This window comes from Gavia stellata, chromosome 20, assembly GCF_030936135.1.
Source record: "Gavia stellata isolate bGavSte3 chromosome 20, bGavSte3.hap2, whole genome shotgun sequence".
NCBI classification, from domain to species: Eukaryota; Metazoa; Chordata; class Aves; order Gaviiformes; family Gaviidae; genus Gavia; species Gavia stellata.
The window spans coordinates 2,787,364-2,811,133 of NC_082613.1; the positions used below are offsets into that span (position 1 = coordinate 2,787,364).

The window sequence follows — 23,770 nt, forward strand, 5'->3', positions numbered from 1 at the left end:
GGGAAGGGTGAAGGCAGCAGCAGTAGCAGCAACAAACCAACCGAGCAGCCAAACCGCCCCGTAGGAAAGGGGAGAGGAGCAAGCAGGGGAGCCCGGGGAGGCTGTGCGTTCCGTGTCTCTTTGCAGGAGCTTTCTGCAGCCCTTAGGCATCTCTTGCAAGTGTATGTGCATCGGTGTCCCAGGGAAGAGCATCCTTCTAGGCGGAAGAGCTGGAAATCAGTCAGAAGAGAAAAGAAAAAACAAACAAAGCACCAGCTATTATCCCTTCCCAGAGGCAGGCGACAGGGAGAGAGAGAAAGGAGTTTAGGGGAATGAAGCTGGAGGATCCAGAGACTCGGAGAGGAAAAGTTGCCCTGACGGGAGACTCTGCGTACTAGAGCCTGAGCTCTGCTCCACAATGGGATTTCTCGTGTCTAAAGGAAACCTCCTCCTCCTGCTCTGTGCCAGCATCTTCCCCGGTAAGTTTGAGAAAGCTTTTCTACCCCCGCTCTGCTCTTTAGCTCTTTTCTCCCTTATCCCTCTCAAAGGCATGCTGTGAAGACTGGTCCCTGTCAACAAGGAATTTCCCCCACTCCTGCATCCTCCTGCCCCATCATTGCAGGTCCCCTAAATACCAGCCTCTGCTGAGCAGTGCTTTGCTTTTATTTTCTGCTCCTTCCCTGGTTTGATGGGGAAGGGGTTAAAGCCGTGGTGGGGAAGGGGACAGGAGGGAGAATACAGGCAGGGGCTCAGCATCCTGCTTCTTGCCTGGGTTTTTCTTCCCCGAGTAAAGTGTGTTAATGTGTCTCCGGGCTACAGCTCCGGCTGGGGAGAGCGCAGCCAGCGCTCAGCTAATGCTTCCCTTTGTATAATCCAGGGCAGCTAAAGATGAAGTAGGAGCCATATTCCACGAGGGATGCGGGGAGAGCCCCCGGCTCCCTCTCCCTGCCATCCGTGGTGGAAGATGCATCCGCGCCCAGCCGGCACAGGAGCACAGCTCCCCCGGCAATCCCCTGGAAGAAAGGTGGCTTTAATTTTTAATAACCAACAGACACCTCTGATGGTTCCTGTAGTGTACGTGCGGGGTCAGGGCTGCTCCTTGCAGCCTCCAACTTTTAAAGTCCTTGTTGAGCGAAACTGTGCTCTTGTATCCAATTTGTGCTCTCCCCCATCCTCTTCCTTCACCCATCATTTTTGTGAAAGACCAGCTATGGAGGTTGGTTTGAAGAGCTGAATTTCAGTCTGCCTTTTTTTTCCTGATGCATTTGATGCCAGTTTTTGTGTGTAAATCGGACCCAAAATCCCTATCTCCCAGCAGGAGGCTGATTTTTCCTTTTTGTCTTGCCCTTCTAGCATCCCTCTTTCCTGCTCGCAGACTTCTGTGCTAGAAACTTGCTGTGAAGTGGCCATAAAAATTAAAGCAGATTCAGGGGAGAATGGCCCATGTAGTGTCTTTCAAATGGTTTTACTGATGCCCTCACTTTCTGCAGACCAATCCTGCTCTGCAATAGAAACCCTACACTGGGAATTGGCCACGGTGGGTGAATAGAGTGAGAAATAAATGGCAAAGCCTGGGGTAGCGGGGGGGCAAGTCACCAGGGTGGCATCACCCTCCCATGTGTCCCTACTTGCCCATCACTGGGTTTAGCTGGGGAGCCCACCCAGAGAAGGCTCCAGCCATGGCAGCGCTTGGAGCTGCCCGCGTTTCACGCCGCCCTGCCCCACGCCTTCCCCGCAGCCTTCGGCCACGTGGAAACCCGAGCCCACGCAGAGGAGCGTCTCCTGAAGAAACTCTTCTCTGGTTATAACAAGTGGTCCCGCCCCGTCGCCAACATTTCTGATGTGGTCCTGGTCCGCTTCGGCTTGTCCATTGCCCAGCTCATCGATGTTGTAAGTGCAACCCGTTTGTGCAACAAGCGGCCAAGATTAACTGGGTTGGGGCTCGGGGAGAGGTTCCTCGTGCATGTGGGTTTTACTGGCTGAGCCAGGGTTGGGTTGGGAAGACTTTTCTATCAGCAAAGGAGAGTTATCACGCAGACAGCTCTGCTGGAATGAGGGATGACTCATGTGAGTAGCTGGTCATCAAAGTGGATCCTTTATTCTTCATTTAATACAGGCAAAATCCCAAATTCCTTATCAAAACCTGTGGGACTAATCACAGCAGAGCAGTGGAGAAACTGGTATAAATGCCAGGGAGTCCTGGCTAAGGAAAAAACCAAATAGCTGATTTGGCATCTGAGCCATAATTATTAACAGTAATTTACACAAGCTAATAGGAACAGTGGTTTATGCATCTCTGGAAGATAGCTTGCCTGAAGAGCTTTCTGCAAATGAAAGTTTTGAGGGTTTTTAGCTAATCTGGCAGATGTTAACAAGAAAATTGTTTCTGAATGTTTGCTCAAATAGAAGTTAGACATGTGAAAACTGCATACGCTATGTACAAACCGCAGTGGTTTGCACTCTGGACTGGGGCACGCTGAAATGGTATTTAAACACTTACTCTATCACAGTGTGTTGGGGTCAAGTGTTGAATGCAAAGGAGATCCCTGCAGATGTTAAGCACACACACAGGCTTTCCAGCTTGTGCAGATCTTGCTCCCACATGCTTCTCTCTCCTGTCCCTCTTTGCGTGCAACAATTGCCAGGACAGCGTGTTTGTGTAGATGCACATCTCTTGAACAGGTTTCGGCCTGACTTTCGGAGACTCGCTGTCATTTTTACTGTATCCGTGTGGCAGAGTAAAAGGGGGTGATAATGGAAAGTGTAATGCAACTTAAAGACATTACTGGTGTGGGACAATCATGACAGGTGACTCTACACAACATTTTATATGTTGAGATACGAGTTTTGAGATGCAGAGGAAACAGAGCCGAGGTGGTGCGGGAGGTGGGCAATCAAAGACACCAGTTGCTGGAGAGCTGCATCTCCTTGTGCACGAGCCATCAGCTTCCAGCTTTGCAGCACAGAAATGGTCTTCCACTCCCCTCCTCTCTCTTACGTCAGCCTGAGGGATCCAGGGCTGTTTGCAGTTGCTAATGTTGAAGTTGTACGGTTCTCATCTGAATAATTGATAAGACTAAAGATGAGACATTAGCGACTGTGGAGGCATGAGAGAGACTTTCCATTATGCAGCTGCTGAATTGTGGAAGAGAGGGGATCAATACACCTGCTTCATAGTGCTTTTCCCAGTTTACTTAGGAAGAATTAATCTTCTTAAAATCATGTCAGTGGTTAGAAGTGCAACTAGCAGGCAGTTCTGTGCCGGGGCTGGTGGGTACGTCTGGAGGAGAGCTCTCATCCCTTCCTGCTCCACTCTGTGTGGCTGGGGACTGATGACACCCCCTGCCACCACTGCAGCACTTCGACTGTCTCTCCCCCTTCCCGACAGTGACACTGTCTGGTGCAAACCCCGCTGCAATTGTTAGACCCGACATTCAGCTCCCAACGACAAGAAGTCTGAAAGAGAAATCAGAGCCGTATTCAAACCCCAGCTCCTGCTGACAAAAGCCGGGGGGGACGACACACCAAAAATCAATGTGGAACTTGACATCCCTGTGTGTCCTTACCTCACCCTGGTGTGCTGAGGGTTTTCTGAGCCCAGAAAAAAGTGGAAAGGGATCAAGCATGTGCCTAGGAGCAGCCACTGAGAAACACATTTGGACTCCTAAGCCCGTGTCTCTGCAGGACCTCGTGTGCTGCGTTCACCTTGAGAAAAGAGGCCAGGCAGTGCAAGACCGCCGTCGGCTGCAGAATCCCCCGCTGTCCTCTGGGCTGGCTCCGAGCAGGAGAAGTCAGCCGTGCAGGCGGAGGAGGCAGTCAGTCATTAGCACATTGCAAACCCCCTACGAGAGAAACCCACAGGACTAGAGTCATGCTTCGCTTGGGTCAGGAGGATGGCAGAGCCCTCAGGTGTAGTGATGGGCAGGAGTTTCCACCAAGGGTCTGCACCGAGCCAGGGAGGAAAATTCCAGTAAAGGGTAGCACCTGCGAGACTGGGATTGCCAGTGCAGTGACTGTGGTGGAGACCCTCAGATGCTTGAATTGCAAAGTGGTAAGAGGAGCAGATGCTCAAGGATTGGTCCAGTCCAGGGCATGGCAGCCTTCTCCAGTGCCATTCCTCATCTCCCATTGACACCCAAGGAAGTAGCTGGATACTTTCCCTTTCTTTGTTGCTCATTTGAATGTTTTTTGTATTCCTCCTTCCTCCATGTGCTTCTGGTTCCTAACCCCAGACAAGGGTACCTTCGATCAGATTTTACACTTGGTGCCACAACAGCAGTGAGGTGAGGGAGGCACAGCCCCCACTGAACCTCCTGGCTTTTAATGTTCAGAATTAATCCTGAACTGCCACAAAAGCAAGGTTAATGATGAGCAATTTGTTTCCAAATGAACCCCGTCGACTGAGCTGGTTTTGATGCTGACCAAAAAGAGACAGAAAAGAAACAAACACACAAATAAGCTCTGAGCTCTGGTGTGACACTTAAATCAGACCAGCACTAGGCTCTGCCCCACATAATTCGTCTTAGTTATTCACATAGGGGATATAACAAGCATGCAAGGCAAGCAGCAAGCAGTAATTAATTCTACTAAAGTGCTGCCAGCGTTATATCTGCCTTACGTTATTTAAAAGTATATATAGTTCTACCTTTCCATACTATTTGTACTTAGAGTTGGGAAAAAGTCTACCCATTGACAGCACGGGTATACACCAGGCTGTCCAAGGGTTACATGTCAGCAGAGTAGCTTGGGTTTATTCAGAAAACCCAGTCCATAGGGCTCTAAGTTCATGTATTTGGTGGAAGGAGAAACACTGCTGAGTTTCATGTTTCCAGAACTGTGTTCACGGATAATGTTTCACAGTAGAAATACTAAACGCGACTTGCAGATGAAGCTGAGCATTGTAATCCATGCACACATGTGTGAGTAAGGATATATAGATCCATCACTCCCCTTCCTTCAGTGATCAGGTCAAAGGCAAGCTGTGGAGCTCTTTCCTCTGCCTGGCCCCATCGTCCTAGGCTGAATCCATCAGCACCGAGGAAAATCCCAACAAATTCAAGTCCGTCTGCTCACAAGATTGCTTGGGTGCAGGCTCAGCTGTTCAGTGGTATCAGGCAGCTGTGCCCTGTCCCACGTTAAATGACAGAAACATCTGCTTTTTATTTCCAAGATGGAACTTACATTTACTGCAGAGGTGATTTATAATTACAGAAATGAGCTTAATTGTAATTAAGAGAAATTTAATAGTTCCTTGGGTTGCTTCATCTGCTTCTGTAACCAATAGCTGATCTTGCATTTCAGGACGAGAAAAATCAAATGATGACCACGAACGTGTGGGTGAAGCAGGTGGGTGCACCAAGATACATGCTTTTCCATGTTCCTTTTCAGTTTTGCAATCTGAACTCTCCCAGCTTTGTAACCTCGTTGTTTTTGGCAGGAGTGGCATGACTACAAGCTACGCTGGGACCCCCAAGAATATGAAAACGTCACATCCATCCGAATCCCCTCAGAGCTCATCTGGAGGCCAGATATTGTCCTCTACAACAAGTGAGTGTGAGCGCTGTGGCCAGAGCTCAAACCCATCCTTGCAAATTTTCTCTGTCCGTGGTGTTAAGGTGCTTCTTACACCTCCTTGCTTTGTTCTCTGTGGTTGAATTCCATGTAGATTCTCATAATATCTGTCCCAGACGTGCCTTAAATGACATGACCAACATTCATCACAAGGGCTTTGTTCTCCTAATGATCCATTCTCCAGACAGTGAGTTTTGTTGGGGGATGTCAGGTATTGTTTTCTCTTCACATGTCAGATACACAATTAAGCTGGATTTGAGCTTTCAGCCCTCTTCAATTTCGTTTCACCAAGGAGCTCTCCCCTAATTCATCACCATCAGCTGGAAATGCCAATTACTGAGGATGGGCTTAAATAAGGAAAATATGCTGAAACATGTCAGACTTGTGTGTCTACAAATACAGGTTTCAGGTCAGCCCAGTACCATTCTAGAATTATTCTTAAATAGCTATTTGTTTCTGATCCCGAATGCTTGAAATCTGTCTCTTGCATGGACATTTTCCCAGGGAGAAGGTGGTTGTTTTCTTTCTTTCCTTTGGAGCCTGTTGATATTCTTAGAAAGACTGTCCAAGTGCCAAGACTGTTTTCTCCTTGTCTTATCATACAAGAGCTCTCCAGTCTCCTAGGATGTAGGATATCCCAGTCTCCCTCCCCAGCACAGGCTCCAGAGAAAACACTTGCTGCAAGCATCAAAAAGCATCTTTGTATGTGGCTAACACTCAGAGAAAATGCTCATAACGGAAGCCAGGCTCATTTTTAACAAACAATTGCCTGGTTCTAGTTTGATATGATTTTGCTTTTGTTTTATAAAAAAAAAATGGCTGAAGGAGCAATCTGTCCAGGGCATTGTGAGCGTTGGAGACTATGGAAATCGTTATCTTTCCCATTAGCTTGTCTCTGATCCTCAGTGGTGTGGAGTGATTGCAAACCTCTTGGAAATCACTGCATCCTCTCATAACACCTTTCAGAGATTAGACCAATGGAAATGACTACTTCATGGGCACTTGGACCTTCCTATCCTACAGGGACACACTCTGAGCATGAATATTATATTACAAGTGCCTCACATTGCAGCCAAGAAAGGTGTTCACAGCTTCCACTGGAAAAAACTAATGCCCTTGTACTTCTCATTGCTTAATTAATGGCAGTGGTAAGTATTATTATTTTTGGAGCTTCTGGTAGTTGTTTTGGTGGACCATAATGCCAAAGGAAATAGTGCTACACAAATCTCCGTCGTCTATGGGACCTTTGTGCTTCAAACCATGCATTTGCTGGAGCTACTGGTACACAAGAGCCTGTGGTGTCATCTCTGCATCTGCTCCCTTGGCTCACCATGCTCACCACAGTTGATGAGCATCGTCCATGCAAGGAGGGCCCTAGCACTAAAGAAGAAGGCCTCGGTATCCTCTTGTGCTCTAACTTGGGACTTCATGCTGAAAGCAGCCCCCAGAGGTCAATGGGCACCCAGACCTCTGAGCTGGGTAGCCTTTGGCATCTGCCTTGCATGCTCTGCCCTGCTGTCCTAGTTCACTGCTGCTGTCACTTGAGCAACTACAGGGACTCCAGGGAGCAGCTGCCTCTCTGCTGACCACAGCAGCTATTCCAGAAAGTCCTCCTTACCCTCTTCTGGGGTGTGAGCCTTTCAGCCTTGCCCACCTTATTGCGTGACTCAGGCTGACTTGCAGGGAGGCATGGCAGCTAGCAAGCCTAACTGACCTGCTACCATGCAGGGGGATCTAGTGTCCCAGCTACCTAAGTCCAAGCTACTTCTCTCCCTTTATCCATACTTACTATTAATAATCATGCATTCCTCTATTGGTTGTCATGAGTCTATCATGCATTTTTAATTGGTTACTTTATCCATGAATTAAACATGGATGTAGGCACCAACCATTAGCCAGTCAGTAATGCTTTTCCATTAATTCTATACCTCTTTACAGCTGTATTTGTCCATGCTCTTTTCATGGACAGCTGCGCGACAGAAAAGGACCTGGGGGTGTTGATTAACAGCCGGCTGAATATGAGCCAGCAGTGTGCCCAGGTGGCCAAGAAGGCCAACGGCATCCTGGCCTGTATCAGAAATGGTGTGGGCAGCAGGAGTAGGGAGGGGATCGTGCCCCTGTACTCGGCGCTGGTGAGGCCGCACCTCGAATACTGTGTTCAGTTTTGGGCCCCTCACTACAAGAAAGACATTGAGGTGCTGGAGCATGTCCAGAGAAGGGCGACGGAGCTGGTGAGGGGTCTGGAGCACAAGTCTGATGAGGAGCAGCTGAGGGAGCTGGGGTTGTTCAGTCTGGAGAAGAGGAGGTGAGGGGAGACCTCATCGCTCTCTACAACTGCCTGAAAGGGGCTTGTGGGGAGATGGGTGTTGGTCTCTTCTCCCAAGTGACAAGTGATAGGACAAGAGGAAATGGCCTCAAGTTGGGCTAGGGGAGGTTTAGGCTGGATATTAGGAAAAACTTCTTCACCGAAAGGGTTGTCAGGTGCTGGAATTGGCTGCCCAGGGAGATGGTTGTGTCACCATCCCTGGAGGTATTTAAAAGCCGTGTGGATGAGGCGCTTAGGGACATGGTTTAGTGGTGGACTTGGCAGTGTTAGGTTTGCGGTTGGACCTGATGATCTTAAAGGTCTTTTCCAACTTAAATGATTCTATGATTCTATACAATCTTATGTAAACTGTGTTCTGCCCTGGGATATACTTCTCTCTTCTACCTAACTTCCTACCAAACACAGCTGCAGTCAATATCTTAGTTGCACTACTCTAACAATCAGGTTTCATGCATTTTAGGAGTTGCAGGGCAAGGCAGGGCAAATGCAATGCATGCAAGACAAAACCTGTAGCGTGATGGGAGACCAAGATGAGGCTCTTCTGCATGGCAGCTCACCATCTGCATAACCAGACAGTGTTTCTCCTTGCAGGCATCTCAGCTAGAAATGTTTCAGAAAGAAAGGCTTTGCAATGACAGCGACTAGTCATGGGTGATGCTAGCAAGGATTCCCTCTCATATTTTACATATATAGATAATATCTATATATTGTTTAGAGGGAATTTAAAGTAGAGGCACATAATTTTGGGTTGCTAAGAGCAAGAGAACATGTGCAGGGACCTTGGTGGAAGAGAGAGATTGGCCACACTGGCCTTTGGCACTATTCAGGCTTTTTAATGTGAGCTATTTATGGCTTATCACATGCTCTGGCAGAACTACGGTATTTCTGTTTGGGGTGGTATCCTCTCGAAAAGAGACTTTCTGGGCAGGAGATTATACAAATGCCTCTTCTGTTTTCATCTTGGGGTATATATAGAAACAGTGAAATTTAAATTGATTTGAGATTTACATCTTTAAGGAAACCTAATGCCTTGTTGTGAGGTTATTCTCATATCTAAGCTCATTATTTTCAAAAAATTCCATTTAGCCACTCTAGAGGCCCAAATTAAATCAGTAAACTCAGCTGGTTTGGCCTAGAGAGTATATGTAGTTGTCAACATTCATAAGGAGTGTAAACCCATATTAATATCCTACAGGGAAATTAATATGCTCTTGAATTTTTAGGCTTGATGAGATAAGTTCCAAGGCTCTGTAAATAGTTTCTACTACATGTGTATATGCATACTACATATAGATATGTATAACAGAGGAATATGGGTTAATAATGAAGTGACAAAGCCTCTTCTTCTCTGCCAAGAAGGCTAGTGGTTCCTTATCCAAGGCTGTAAAGGCTCTTCAGACACCACCAAATCATTTATAAATGAATTATCTAATCCTCTGCATTGACTTATTTTCCCATTCATGAATGAACTAAAGCACATTTTAGTTTTCCTTTGTATATTTAAAGTAAAAAAAAAAAAATATTTTTTTTGTCTAATCAGGGAATAACTCTTGGGGCTGCATTTTGATTTTTTTTTTTTTTTTGGCTTCTCCACCATTGTCTTGAGCCATTTGGACCCCATGCAACATAAACACTCCAGAGGAGAAAACCCTGAAATGGTAGGTTCGCAGCCAGCTGCTCCAGCTGCTAAAGGCTGCCCGGAGGAATGCAAGACCATGTCCTTGAGCCTAATGGATGAGCAGGGAACTTGAAATGCGAGCTTCACTGGCTAGTTTTCAACTGGATATTCATGATAGTATCATAGCATTTGTCTTCTCTAGCCTGATGATTGTAAAAGCCGGGAAGAAGCTACCGGGAGCATTCAGACTTCAAAATTTTCTTTTTTCTCAATATTTTCTGGTGTTAGCTGTTGCAAAAAGTAATCCCTGCCTTAGCCTCCGTAGTCACAAAAAAAAAAAAAAAGAATAAAAGACAAGATCATGCATGAAGGGAATTCAAATACAAATGTCTGTAATTAGGAGTAGGAAGTATCTTGAGGAATTCAGCCAGTGGTAATATGGGCACAAAGGATTACTGGGCTGGGTTAGAAGATCATCTGGCAGGCGGCTTTTGAAAATCATGAGAAAGCAGAGAGTTCTTTTGAACTATACTACAGAGGCTTGTTCTCTTGAACTACACTATGATGTTTGCAACCAGTGAGACATATGGAGTAACACTGGTTTCCTGACTCATCCCAAAGCTGTTTGGAGGGGAAATACCAAAAGATGCCCTAGTCTAACCTTCAAAATATTGGAAACATTCTTGACATTTTTCTTTGCGTGTGTATGTGTCTACTTGCACAGATCTTGTCATTTTGCCCCAGACGATTGTACTTACAATAGGCCCATAATCGCTGCTTCACACTTAAGCTTTCCTGATTCTTCTGGGAGTTTACATGACTATGTTTCTGGAGAGGACTTATATCTCTAGATGCCTTTGAGGTTTGCTGCCAAGCTCTGTCAAGTAATACAGGAATTGATAGAAAGAAATCTATAAGAGGGATCTCTCTCATGGGCTGTTGCAGTGTTAGCATCCAAGGACTTCTCCTACCACTATGCTAAGGACAGAGCTAGAGTTTTGCCTCCAAAGTGCTGACGAGGATGCTTGGCAAAGGCAAGAATTGAAGCAAAATGCACAAATTCAGCACTGTTAGAACCTTCTGAGAGACTTATTTCATCAGTGCAGCACAGCCATTTCTGAGACAGATGCCTATTTTACTGAGGAACAACCAAATATCAGTTACCACTGATTTCTAAATATCTCAAGAAAGCAAAAGCTGGACTGTGACCAAAAGAAGTACACATCAGTACACAGACACCTCCGTCTATGTACCCAAGATGTTTTGTGCCCAGGTTGCCAAGACCTCGGAGATATTTCAAACCCACCTGGACAAGGTCCTGATCCTCTTGTAGCTGACCCTGCTTTGAGCAGGGAGTTTGGACTAGACAATCTCCAGAGGTCTCTTCCAACCTGTGCATTTCTAGTTATCATTTTGGTAGCACAAAACAATGGTTAAACAAAATATTCTCTGGTTTGCCTTTGGAGAGTACTTTAATCTGAACATTACAGAAACATCTCTTTAATGTGTACCAAAAGGGTGCAGGGTACATTCTTTAAAGGGTCTTGAAACTGCAATTTTTCTTGGTTACTGCTCTTTGATGAAAAATGCTTTAAATGAGGACATTCTAGCTATATCCATATATGTATATAGCTAATTTTCAGGCTTTTAAAGCTCTGTTTGGATTTAAATTGTGTCATCAGAAATTAAAATAAATGTGTGCCTCATTTACATGCCTTCTGAAAACATTTAATTTTGTGAGATGATATATCTCCTCCCTGCAGGGAAAATAGAAACTGGCAAAAAAAAAAAAAGATTCTCCATCGGCAGAGCTTTTTAATGAAATATGGTTGATGGCTGCCAGTAAAACAATGCCATTCTTGAACCCTTATAAACATAGAAGATTTAGAAGAGCAGCCTTTATTCTTGAAATGAGAAATCAAAGGCTGCAGAACACAGCAGTGTTATTTCCTTTGGCAAAAAAAAAAAAAGCGACCGTCTTGTCTCTTTATTGGTGTGCATTGTTGTATTTGACATGAAAATATAAGGGCTCCAGTACTTTATTACTGACAGATTTTTTAGAGCTGTCAGGTCAGAGCAATCAGGAGAGCCTGACTGTCTTAATTCTCAAGTTCTTGTTGTGATGTTTACCTTGCACTCGCTCCTTCTTCCAAATGGTTTTTCATGACAACTGTCACAACACAGTGGTCTAGACTGAACAAGATGAAAATGTGCTACCACTATAAAGGAATGACTACAGATTTTCTCTGTCCCGCTATATCAGATCTCCAACCTTCCTGTCTAAGGAAATAGTCACCTTATGCAGTCAGGGCTGTTGGCCCAGCTTGGCCAGGAATGGGTTTTCCCACAGCAAAGCTTTCCACAAGAAAACAGGGTTTCCCCAATCTCCTAACTGCAGACTTCATTTGCAGTCAGTTTTCTCACCTTCATCCCTTGGAGGAGGTTGGGGAAAGGCTTCGGAAGACCGTCAACAGCCAGGCGACCTTGCTTGGTCCCTCTCTCATGTCAAGGGGAGCAGGATGAAAGCCTCACCCAGACTAAAAGCAGCTCTCTAGGCTCACCCCGCATCGGCAGGGTGCCAGCAAGCGTAGCTTCCAATCCAGTAAGCATATGCTTGAAGGTCCGGTGTGGGTGGTAAGCTTGGGGAACGAGGCAAAAATATATGCATGCACAAAGAGTTAAGACAACTGCGAACACTACCTTTGCACGATATAGCTGGCTTGGATACAGTCTATGTACAACAGCACGACTAATTTACCCTGCTTACAAATTGCTCAGATATCTCTACATTGAACTGCAATGAGAAGTTCAAACATGCCCAGTAAAGTCAGGAATTACTTCGCAGCCCTGTTAGGTTGGTGAGGGAGAGGCGGGAGGATCCCAGGGTGTTTTGTGGCTCTTCAGAGTCATTAGCTGACTCTCAAATGCAAGAAGCTATTCTGCTGCTGGTTTCACTCCTGCCACGGCACTGCAGGCAAAATCCAGCTTGGAAGGCAGTACCAGTGTTATCTGTAATAATGTGCAAGCCGAAGAGGACCCAGGATGAGGCTGGGTTTGTTAGGCAAGCAATTAAAGAATATCTTCCTCATCAAAGCAGCAGCTAATTTATGGAAATAATTGACACACAAGATCTGCAGCATCACACTGGTTACATCTATGCTTGCATGAGAGGCGTGTGGCTAGTCACGCAGAGACTGCAAAACTGCCAGACAAGACATTTCTGGGAATGAAACACAATTATGTGAATTATTATTGTTCCTGGATGAATTTTTAGTGAGAGTTTCATACCCTTCTGCAACAGTTTTCAAAAGAAAAAACACACACCTGTGTTGTTTACCCAGCCACTTACACATTGCTCTACCTAAGAAGGGAAACACTAGTGGATGCTCATTATCCCTTTTCAGTAATGAGTCCAATTATAAACATATTGTTCCATTAATGAATGATTTAATCTTGCCTCAGAGATCTCATTAAATGCAGACTAGGATTCCAAATTCCTATCGAGATTTAGAAAGAAAACCACCGAGAACAGCAAACACTGGACTGCCACTTGCTGCGTGTGTTTCATGTCTCAAGCTGGCTTTACAGTGCAGGCAAAACCTGGGAGAAAAAATAAGATGGTTTTCATCCAAAGGAAGTGGTCCTGGAGTGTAAATTAGATTTAAGAAGAGGTAAGAAAGAAGTTGGGTGGATGGTACAATGGCATTGCTCAGTTTTATTTGCATTGGAGTAAAACACGATGGTGGTTTTGCCTTGATCCCTTTGAGACAGCAGTCTGTATTTCTAAATATTTTTAGCTTTGCTGTCTTAAAAAAAAAAAAACCCAAAACATTTTAAAGCTTTAGAAAAAGTCCAGTTCAGAGGTCAAAGAATACTGGGTCCTTTTGTGTTCTTTTGTTTTTCCAAAATCTGCCACAAAGAGCAAAGTCTTTCCGTTACAGAAACAAAGAAGAGTTTAGTAAAAACCTGGTTCTGCCCCACACAATAATTCTGAGTTCATTTTTTCATTAATTCAACCAACCTGGAAAATTGTCTCAAAAGACAAAGATCTGGGCTGTGATCCTGGGGGTCGGGGGCATGTACCATCTCTACCCAGAGATCGTGTTAGCCAAGACAGCTCCTGCCACTGTTGCCCAAAATGAGCCATACTACACCAGTCTCACTGGAAGCCAATGTGGTCATGGACTGACAAGGATGCTTCACAGGGCAAGACGAAATATCAGAAAGGGTTTTGCCTTTTGCGTATGAATTAATGGATGATCTCCTAAAGAAATAAATTTAGGGAAGTTCCTCTGCCTTCAGCAGCTTGAGGGGCCCCACCGGATCTTCCCTGTGCTGTTTATCTTGCTGCTGGTGAGGAAGAGGAGAGGGGTGACCCCCACGCACCCCGTCGCTGTACGGCTGCTGTCACGGCACATCTGAGCGCTGAAGCAGGAGAGTGGGGCTGGGGGAGTTTGCCAATGATGGGAAAGCGGCTGCAGGCTGGATCGGCTCCAGCCGGGAGGGCTGGGCAGGAGCAGAGAGCTTTCTATCTATATCAGCCTGAATAATTCATCTCAAGTTTTTAGCAGAAGCTCTCCCTCCCCTGCTCAGCTTCCCCTTTGTTTAGCAGCGTTGCTGTTTGCCACTCGGCATCACACAACAGGCTTCTTCCTCCATATGCCCGAGCTCTGCAGTGGCTCCAGCCGGGTGTGTAAGACGGTCCCCAATTCCCTCCCTGCTTTTTGGATGCTCTTTTCTCTATTCCTGTAGCTAGACTTGAGGGCATTGCTCTACAAACAGATTCCACCTGCTTTTTTCAGTTGGGATTTCAACCTTTCAGACATTTGCTTAGGATGAAAAAAAAATAGCAGCTCTACCCAAAGCTCACCCACATTTTAAGGCTTCTTGAACCAGGGTGTTTGATCCAGGTTGTGACTGTCTAAGGATACCAAAATCCTCTGTCTGCAAGTAGAAATCAAGGGAGAGAGGAGGTTTGAAGTTTCAGCCAGTCACTGCACAAAGAGGCTGGAGATATAGGGGCTTGGCTCATTTTCAGGTGAAGGTGTAATTTTGTGATCCAAACACCCGGTCTCCATCACGATGACTATTCGAACAAGGAGATCTATCACTTGTGCAGCTCTGAATGTTTCAGTTTTGCCTTTTTGCGTAAGCTAACGCAGGCTGCAGTTCCTGCAGCCGCTGCCTGGAGGAAGGACACTGCTGTAGAGAAGGTACATGAGGACTCAGCCCCAGATGTGGAGCTTAAGTGTCACAGTCCACATGTCCTCCTCACTGAGAGCAGGGGAGGAGCAGGGCATGGCATAGCCATGTAGGGCATTAAGTACCCACTGAGCTAACTGAATCTATTAATGAGCTAATTTCTGTCTGTGGCCTCCATAGGTGTTCAAGGAACGTGTGGATGAGGCACTGTGGAACGTGGTTTAATGGGCATTGAGGTGATAGTTGATGGTTGGACTTGATGATCTTACAGGTCTTTTCCAACCTTAGTGAGTCTGTGATTCTGTGTGATCCTGTGATTCCATGCACCGGGGCGAGTGGCGGGTTCAATGTTTAATGTGTAGGAGCAGAGCCGTGGGTGTGCGGAAGGAGCGGAGCTGCAGCTGGTGATGCTGAGGCGGGTGGAGGACAGGGCTGTCTCCAGGGCTGGGGATCCCATTCCCAGAGTTTCTCAGTCTCCCTTCTTTCTCCAACACTATTACAGCTTGAGTATGGCATTCCTTGGTGGTCTTTCTTCCCCCAAATCCCCAGTGCACTTGCCCCTCCTGTTGCCTTTTTTGATCTCCTTCGCTTGTATCCCAGTGCCCATGACGAGCTGGAAGCAGCCGGTGTCACGGTTGCACGGCACGGTGCTGCGGGAAATCAGTGCACCGATCAGCTGAGAAAAGCAGATCCAAACAAAAAAAATGCTGTTTATGCAATAGCTTTTTCACTTTCTGGTATAAAATCCTGGGTTGTTATCTATTTCTCTTATACCAGAACACAGACCCCAACTGAGAGTTCCTGTAAGAAGACACCATAAAAGACAGCTCTTTTCCTGACTGGGAAATCAAGAGATTAACTTTCATTATTCCCATTAATAGGATGTTCTTGCTGTTTTTCATGTAAGAGACTGAACGATTACCCAACACTGTTTCATTTATAGCAGCTGTCACAATTAATTCTGCAGAGCCCACAGCCACACTACCTGATAGTGGTTTCTCCCATCTCTCTAAAGCAAACTCAACCCTTTCCAGGGTATTTATGGGACACCTTTGAGGAAAACTTATGTACACTCACCTCAAGGACCTGACTTAATGCAAGGTGAGGGCTGACATTTCCATGCAAATGCAGTGCTTGCATAAGCCAACAGAGTTCAAAACCCACTGGATAGAGTGGATGGATCCAGTGTTTGCACATGATGTGCCTCTTGCATCTCTCAGGTGCCCCAGAGTGCATTTTTGGAAGCCAGGCACTAAATATTCTATTTCTTTCATAGAGTTGAGATGTCCCAGAGAAGCCTTAGTCTTCTTCTATCTTCCATCTCTCCCCAGTGCTGACGGTGACTTTGCAGTCACCCACCTGACCAAGGCCCACCTCTTCTATGATGGGAGAATTAAATGGATGCCACCTGCTATCTATAAAAGCTCCTGCAGCATTGATGTTACCTTCTTCCCCTTTGACCAGCAAAACTGCACAATGAAGTTTGGCTCCTGGACCTATGACAAAGCCAAGATAGACTTGGTGAGCATGCACAGTCATGTGGACCAGCTGGACTACTGGGAGAGCGGAGAATGGGTCATCATCAATGCTGTGGGCAATTACAACAGCAAGAAATATGAATGTTGCACAGAGATCTACCCTGATATAACTTATTCCTTCATTATCCGGAGGCTGCCACTGTTCTACACAATCAATCTGATCATCCCCTGCCTGCTGATCTCCTGCCTGACTGTCCTGGTCTTCTACCTGCCCTCTGAGTGTGGAGAGAAGATAACCTTGTGCATCTCTGTGCTGCTGTCCCTCACTGTGTTCCTGCTGCTCATCACAGAGATCATCCCATCTACCTCCTTGGTCATCCCGCTGATTGGAGAGTATCTTCTCTTCACCATGATATTTGTTACCTTGTCTATCATCATCACTGTCTTTGTGCTCAACGTGCACCATCGTTCGCCACGTACCCACACGATGCCTGACTGGGTGAGGAGGATCTTCCTTGACATAGTCCCACGCCTCCTCTTCATGAAACGTCCCTCCACTGTGAAAGACAATTGCAAGAAGCTCATTGAATCCATGCACAAAATAACCAATACACCAAGACTTTGGTCTGAGGTCGACGTGGAACCCAACTTCACTACCTCATCTTCCCCCAGCCCCCAGAGTAATGAGCCATCACCCACATCTTCGTTCTGTGCCCACCTCGAGGAGCCAGCCAAGCCTCAGCCTATCTGCAAGTCCCCTTCTGGGCAGTACTCTGTGCTGCACCCAGAGCCTGTACAGGTGACCTGCTCCTCTCCACAACCCTCATGCCACCCCCTGAGTGACACCCAGACCACCTCCATCTCAAAAGCCAGGTCACTAAGCGTTCAGCAGATGTATAGCCCTGATAAGGCAGAGGAAGGGAGTATCCGCTGTAGGTCCCGGAGCATCCAGTATTGCTACCTGCAAGAGGACTCTTCCCAGACCAATGGACAATCTACTGGCTCTCCAGCATCCCAGAGGTGCCACCTAAATGAAGAGCAGCCCCAGCACAAGCCCCCTCAGTGCAAGTGTAAATGCAAAAAGAGCGAGGCAGCTGGCACACCAGCTCAAGGAAGCAAGACTCACAGCACCAAAGAGCAACATCTTGTGTTGATGTCCCCAGCCTTGAAGCTGGCAGTGGAAGGGGTTCACTACATCGCAGACCACCTGCGGGCAGAAGACGCGGATTTCTCAGTGAGTATGCTAACTTAGCCTGCTTTCCTTGGGTAAGTCAAAAAAGAGCTGCTAAGGAAGCCCCACCAAACCTGGGGGCTTTACAAAGAGTATACGCACTGATGCAGGCTCAGCCATCCTGATACTGTGGCTTTTGAACACATTGGCCACCATAGGCACAGCTGGAGAGTTTGTCCTTGGGGTCTGGGCAGGCATGTGGGCCAAGGGGGTAGCACAACCAGAGCATGCTCAGGGATGCTCTAGAACAATAAGATTCTCCAGCAGAAAACAGGAGTAAAGTTGTTGTTAGATAGGAAGGAAGCAGCTAAGATTGTGAAAGAAACCCAAAAAGCAGTCGTCTGCTGGGAACGTATAGAGAAGCCTCTGACAGATGGGGAATTCACACTCTCTGTTTTTTATTAAGCATTGACTCTGGCTACCGAGCCTAGGAAAGCAAATTCCTAGAATAGGTTGTGGATGTGGGAAGCGCGTAGTAGTGTGGGGACGTTGCAGGGTATGTTTAGCTCTGTGTGATGCAAATCCTCACTAGTGGACTTCCACTGGAGCAGTTGGCTCTGTGCAGGAAGGTGGGTGGACAGACAAATTTCACGCTTACTCTGAAGGGGTAAATATGGCTACAAACAGAGAAGGAAAGTAGAGGCTGAAAGAATTTCTTTTAATGGAGATGGTGATGCATGTACAAATGCCACATCCTTTCACACCTCTTGTAGCTCTTCCTCCTGCAATACTATGGATATGGTGTGTTAGCTAATTATGGTCATAACGAAGGAAGGCACAAGATAACCTGAAGTTAGTGTTCTTGCTAAAGAAAATTCTTATCTAGCTTTTCCTAGAAGAATACATCAGCAAAAGGTACTTTTTCAGCTGTGATTACAGTTTGATTTTCTCAGGATTTAGAGTCAGTGCAAGTGATAGTGCTTTTATGCAAGACTTCCTGGGCATGAAGAGTGTCTTTATATTTGCATTTTTCACAGCACTGAGCACTTGGCAGCAGCAACAAAAGATTAAGTGGTACTGTCCATTTATATACTCCTTGGTACCATAGTTTGAGAGGCCTCTGTTCTTTAATGTATTTCACTTCACAACATCCCTTTGAGAAAGTAACTGTTTATTCCTCATTTTGAGGAGTGACAGAAAAAATACAGAGATGAGGTGACCTGTTCAAGGACACAGAACAAATCTGTAGCAAAGATGGACTGTGAATGCCCATTTTCATTAGTTGACAGCCCAGCACTCTTTGCCGGGTTAAAGCACTTCACAAGCACATTAGGACTGCGGGAATTAAACTCTGCTCTCTCCTCCTAGCAATAATCACAAGTAAACCCGTGGAAGTTAATTGATTTTAACTCACTTGTTTCCCCCTGGTGCAAATGAAAGACTATTACACCAATAATACTTCCCATTTAAATTGATTCTCTTTCTGCTAAGCTTGTTGATATCATCAAGAAGTAAGTCAATGAATATCTTGGGTTCTTTCATTTTAATCCATGATTGCAACTTTCTTCAAAATGAAAACAGTCTGCAGAAGCCATGAATTTTCTTCTTACACCTTCCACTACTCTTCCCTCTTGAAATGAAACGATCATCCTGAGAAAGTTATTTACAGCACTAAACATCAAAAGCAGAAGAAAAGGAGCAGTTCCAAGGGCTCTCACCAGACCTCCCGCCAGCCCAGGCTGTGAGCAAAGGCACCAGGGGAACTCCCAGCAATGAGTGGAGAAGGGTCACCCCCAGGACCACCGATGCACCAGGTTCCCCAGGCAGAGCCTGCAAACCCGCCCACAGTTTTCTGCTCTTCCACAGCAGTTGTGGTTGGCACGGTAGGCAGAGGTTGGGTTTTCAGGTTTGGGGGAAAGAATTGCTGAGCCCGGTTTGAGGCTATACTATTTTCTTTTTCTGGATGCAAGTAATGTCAAGTGGGAAAGCCCATTTTTTCTCCAGGTGGAAATGACAAAGAAGAAGGAAACGTGATCTTCTGGAATTGAAATTTACTGTAAGGAGCAGAACTGATCTAATAAAATGAGAATTTATTGGGGAAAAAATCAGTAGTCAGAAATTTGCATTCATCTTAAAACCAAATTGTGGCGTTTCTTCATGGAAGCCTTCAACAAAGCTATCAGCAGGCACCTCTGATGCAGCTGCAGCCCCTGAGACACAGCTCGCTGTCTCCTGGGAAATATTTTCAGAGACATGCACCTTCCCAGAATGAGAACAGAGCTTCTTTTGAAGTTCCTGTCTTTTTTTCTAAAGCACCATTGCCACAGGGGCAGTGCTCCTAAATTAAAAGTAAATAGTTCATTTAATTAAGTGCTTCAGCAAAGAGAAAATGGGAAGTGCAAGAGGCAGTTGTTTCTTACAAAAAGATATCTGCAAACAATATGAGCACAATGGTACACCGGGGAAAATGCAAGACCGACTTGTCCCAGCATATGATAGAAATGCCATTAGAAATTAATTGCAGACTGAGAAGCAAAACAAGTTGCATGTCACACACAAACCAGAATAACCAGACACCAACAGCACCATCTGGAAAGCCTTGTCCTCATGCCTGTGTGCATCTCCGGACTACTCTAATAAGAATACTTTGAAGGCAGCTTAAAAATAAAATGGGAGAGAATGTAGCTGAGGGGGAGGAAACACGGGATAATCTCACCGGTTTATTTTTAACAAAGTACAATAAAACCACCCGGGACTGCTCTAATCTGAGTTGCAGGCTCTGGGTCCTGGGGATCAGATGTCACCAAGGCACCTCAACCCTCCACTCAAATCCTGGGGCAGGATGCCCTGTTCCCACTGCTCAGACCTGCAGGGAGCTGGACCGGGGAAGAGCCGCAGATTCCCTTACTTTTCAGGAATTTGGAGGTGGGGGAGTCAGCTGGTTCCTGCCCCTGATCCTTTCCTGAAAATAGTTTTGAGTGAGCTTCTTAAAAACTAATCAAAATACAGCTCAGGAGTTGGGGTGGCAGATGTTGGCAGCTGCATAGATGTTGTCAGAGAGGCCTCTGCGGATCATGTTCCACGTGAGGTGCTGGACCACAGGAAAATGCTACAGCGCTGTCAGAAAACAAAAGAAAACAAAAAATCCTGATAATTTTCTTTTCCTACTACCACTCCTTTTTTTTTTTTTTTTTTTTTTTTTGCATTGTCTCTCCATAATTTCCAATTTCACCCTTCTGTGCTCTTGGTCTGAAGCTGGATATTGATTTTGCAAACATCTGATGCACTCCCAGCCATCATTTTCAAGATGGCCTGAGTATTTATGCACACACCATTACATTTGAAAGCAAATTTCTGTTGAACTTTTCAAGCTGTTCCTCTTTTCCTGTTTCCCCCTTCTTTTCTCAACAAGAAACTCACCTAGTTCGTTTCTTTTCTTCACGTGATCTAGCACTTACTTTTACTGGCACGAGTACTCAGAAAAGCTTATTTTGCCAGAATGGGGCACTATTTACTCAATCCAGCTTTCCACTTGGACATCAGATGGTAAATTTCAGATTTTCTTTACACATTGGTTGCATCAGGAGACACTAATCCCATAAACACAATCATCCAGAGCTTGCTTAGCTGACCTTCTCACCAGGAATTTTAAGCATCAGAAACTCACTCCAACCCTCAAGTGATGAATAGACCAGAATACGTACAGCAAAGGGGAGTTTTCCACTGAGACCTTATCCTTGGGATGAAAGAATTCTTTCTGATTTCAGGGTCACTATTTCTTTTACTCTCCCTAATTACAGATGGACGTGCTAATACATCTAATACATACGAGGGCTGTACAATCATAAAACAACATGGGTTCCTCCAAGAAGACAGCAAGCTTCAGGATGAACCTCCGTTGTTTATCCCTGCCTATTGAATAGTAAAAGCCTCCTTAACTTGGTGCTGTTTTTAAAGGGAATAAAATTATCCACTCCATGAAAACATTTAACCGATTCTTACACTTTTGAAGACGTTCAGGTATTCCTGAAATTTAAGATGCTTTGCTCAGACAACAAATTATGGGAAAACATGACATGCTTTCCAGTGTGTGCCTCGTTTCCCAATTTACAAAGCTGAACCAAGGAGCCGGAGCAATACCAGATGATTTAAAGGCCTAACCAAGCAGTCCACATGGCAAATAATGAGAGGTGTAGTTAAAAAGCTCACTTTGCTGCTGTTGCTTCAGCTGAACATTGTCTGCATTGAGGCACAGAGTGACGACATCGGAAGATTCACGATCAGTTTGTGAAGGGTTCAGGATGCCAAAATGAGGTAAATGCACATACCTTACCTGCAAGGAATTATTCTCTTAGCTCAATAAAAGGTCACAACATTGGTCACAGAAGCCAGGATTGTATATTCTCTTCCTCTGACACATCATGATTTCTCTGTACCACCCACAAGGTATAAAATTAGTGGTGCATCTGTGACTGACGAAGAAAGAGAAGACTCAAGGTGAGTTTTCAGAGTCACTGTGTTGTGCTCAGAGCTTATTTGTTTGGTGCTTGACAGAGCATGTTATTTTAGGACCCGAAGTTGCCCCTGTACCTGTGAAAACATCATCTGCTGCAAATGGCTATTTGATTGATATTTGGATTGCTTCCTTTTCCAAAATTAATTTTCAGCATCATCAGCAAATCCTTAAAAAAAATAAAATCAAGCCAGGTCTCATACAAATCGTGTTTTAGCTCACAGAATCACAGAATCACTACGGTTGGAAAAGACCTGTAAGATCAGCAAGTCCAACCATCAACCCAACACCACCATGCCCGTTAAACCATGTCCCACCTACTGTTCTGGGCTACTCCCTCATTATTATCTGTTTAAAACAAACGTAGGATCTGTGGATGAAAAGGCCTGTACTGTTAGTGCTACATTATTATTGTACTGTGCATTTCACGCATGCTACAGCCCAGGCTACACGGCAGCTTTGGGCACGGTGAAGCCGCTGTTCGCTCAGGGTCGCAGACCGGTCCGTGCAGTAAAGCAGCCCCAGCAAAGCGCAGCCTTGGCTTTGCTGCCTCCTCCTTACACCACGCTCCCGACTTGCTGCAGTCACGACCACTGAAGAGGTTCGAGCCAGCTCCCGCTGAGACATTCTCCCTACAGAGCGAGGCAGCGTGCCAGATTTCAGCCCTCAGGTCTATTAATCACCAAGCGGTATATTGTAGGAAATTATAATGGCTACAGCCGTATCAAATCAAACTTTGCTGTGTGATCAGTCCTCTTCCTGGGAAAGAAATTAATAACAGCAATGTAATAAAAGAGGTTTTCATATGTATGTGGTTTCTTACTTGATGAAATAGCTATTTACAATTCTTGCCTGATGGTACTAATAAGTACTAGACCTCCCCAGAGAGGAATTGTTGGAAAATCCTCCCACAGCAAGACAGAAGTGGGGAAAAAGCAGGGTGAGGAAGACCACTTCTTTCATTTGCTGGTTCATTTTCAGTGCTTACTCACCCAAAGCTCTAAATCCCTTCACAGAAAGAGTTTGGCTTTGCTAATCTGTAAGCAAATCTGTTTATGAGCATGGGGAAACAAGTAAATTCTTTCCCTCCCACCCCACCCTCCCCTGTTTGAATTGCAGCCTCATTTACACACCCAGTTACAGCTGTTGCTCATGGAAAATGGGATAGTGAGTGTGCAGACGAGCTTAATTATCCACAGGCGTATGTCATCCCTGAGGAGCTGTGAACAGGGTTTGCAACTGCACATGCACACCCACACAGTCTGGGAATCTGTCTCCCACATCAGCAATTGATAGAATAAATCTTTGCCATCATATAGGAGCACTAAATGTAAGTGAGACCTTTCCCTCCTATCTCTGCACTTAAATTGAAATATCCTATTTTGGAATAAAGCACTAATAGTCTTCATAAGTTTTAATCTCAAATAAACGTTAATCATCAGCCTTTCATCTCTGTGTTCCCAGGTGAAGGAAGACTGGAAGTACGTTGCAATGGTCATTGACAGGATCTTCCTCTGGATGTTCATCATTGTGTGTTTGCTGGGAACTGTTGGTCTCTTCCTCCCCCCATGGCTGGCAGGAATGATCTAAATATAGCCACATAAGGAAGAAAGTATATCCCACTCTGTGGATTTTAGTTCACCTGGAAGGAGAGGAGCAGAGAAATGGAGGGAACCCTTTGAATAATTTACTGCGTGTCCACGCTTGATTTGCTCCAGAGGTCTCTGAGAATACTTTCCGAGGTCGCATCGTTTTGCCAAGCCATTTTCATCTCCTCCATCTAATTTAGGGGAAAAGTTCTTATTAAAGTTTGTACATAGCATGGTGGCATTCATTGGCATATACTCAGCAATGTAAGAACACGAGCTTGTTCCCTAGAGCAGCACATAAAGAGGCTTCGCATCTACAAACC

The 23,770-nt window shown here is 45.5% G+C and overlaps 1 protein-coding gene across 1 annotated transcript; it reads left to right on the forward strand.

The window, feature by feature from the left end:
• The first annotated feature begins 397 nt into the window (after positions 1–397).
• On the forward strand, positions 398–23,448 carry CHRNA4 (cholinergic receptor nicotinic alpha 4 subunit). Its single transcript, XM_009815383.2, has 6 exons — positions 398–458; positions 1,718–1,869; positions 5,281–5,325; positions 5,417–5,526; positions 16,028–17,408; positions 23,323–23,448. Exons 1-6 carry the CDS (start codon positions 398–400, stop codon positions 23,446–23,448), a joined length of 1,875 nt encoding a protein of 624 aa, XP_009813685.1.
• The last annotated feature ends 322 nt before the right edge of the window (positions 23,449–23,770 follow it).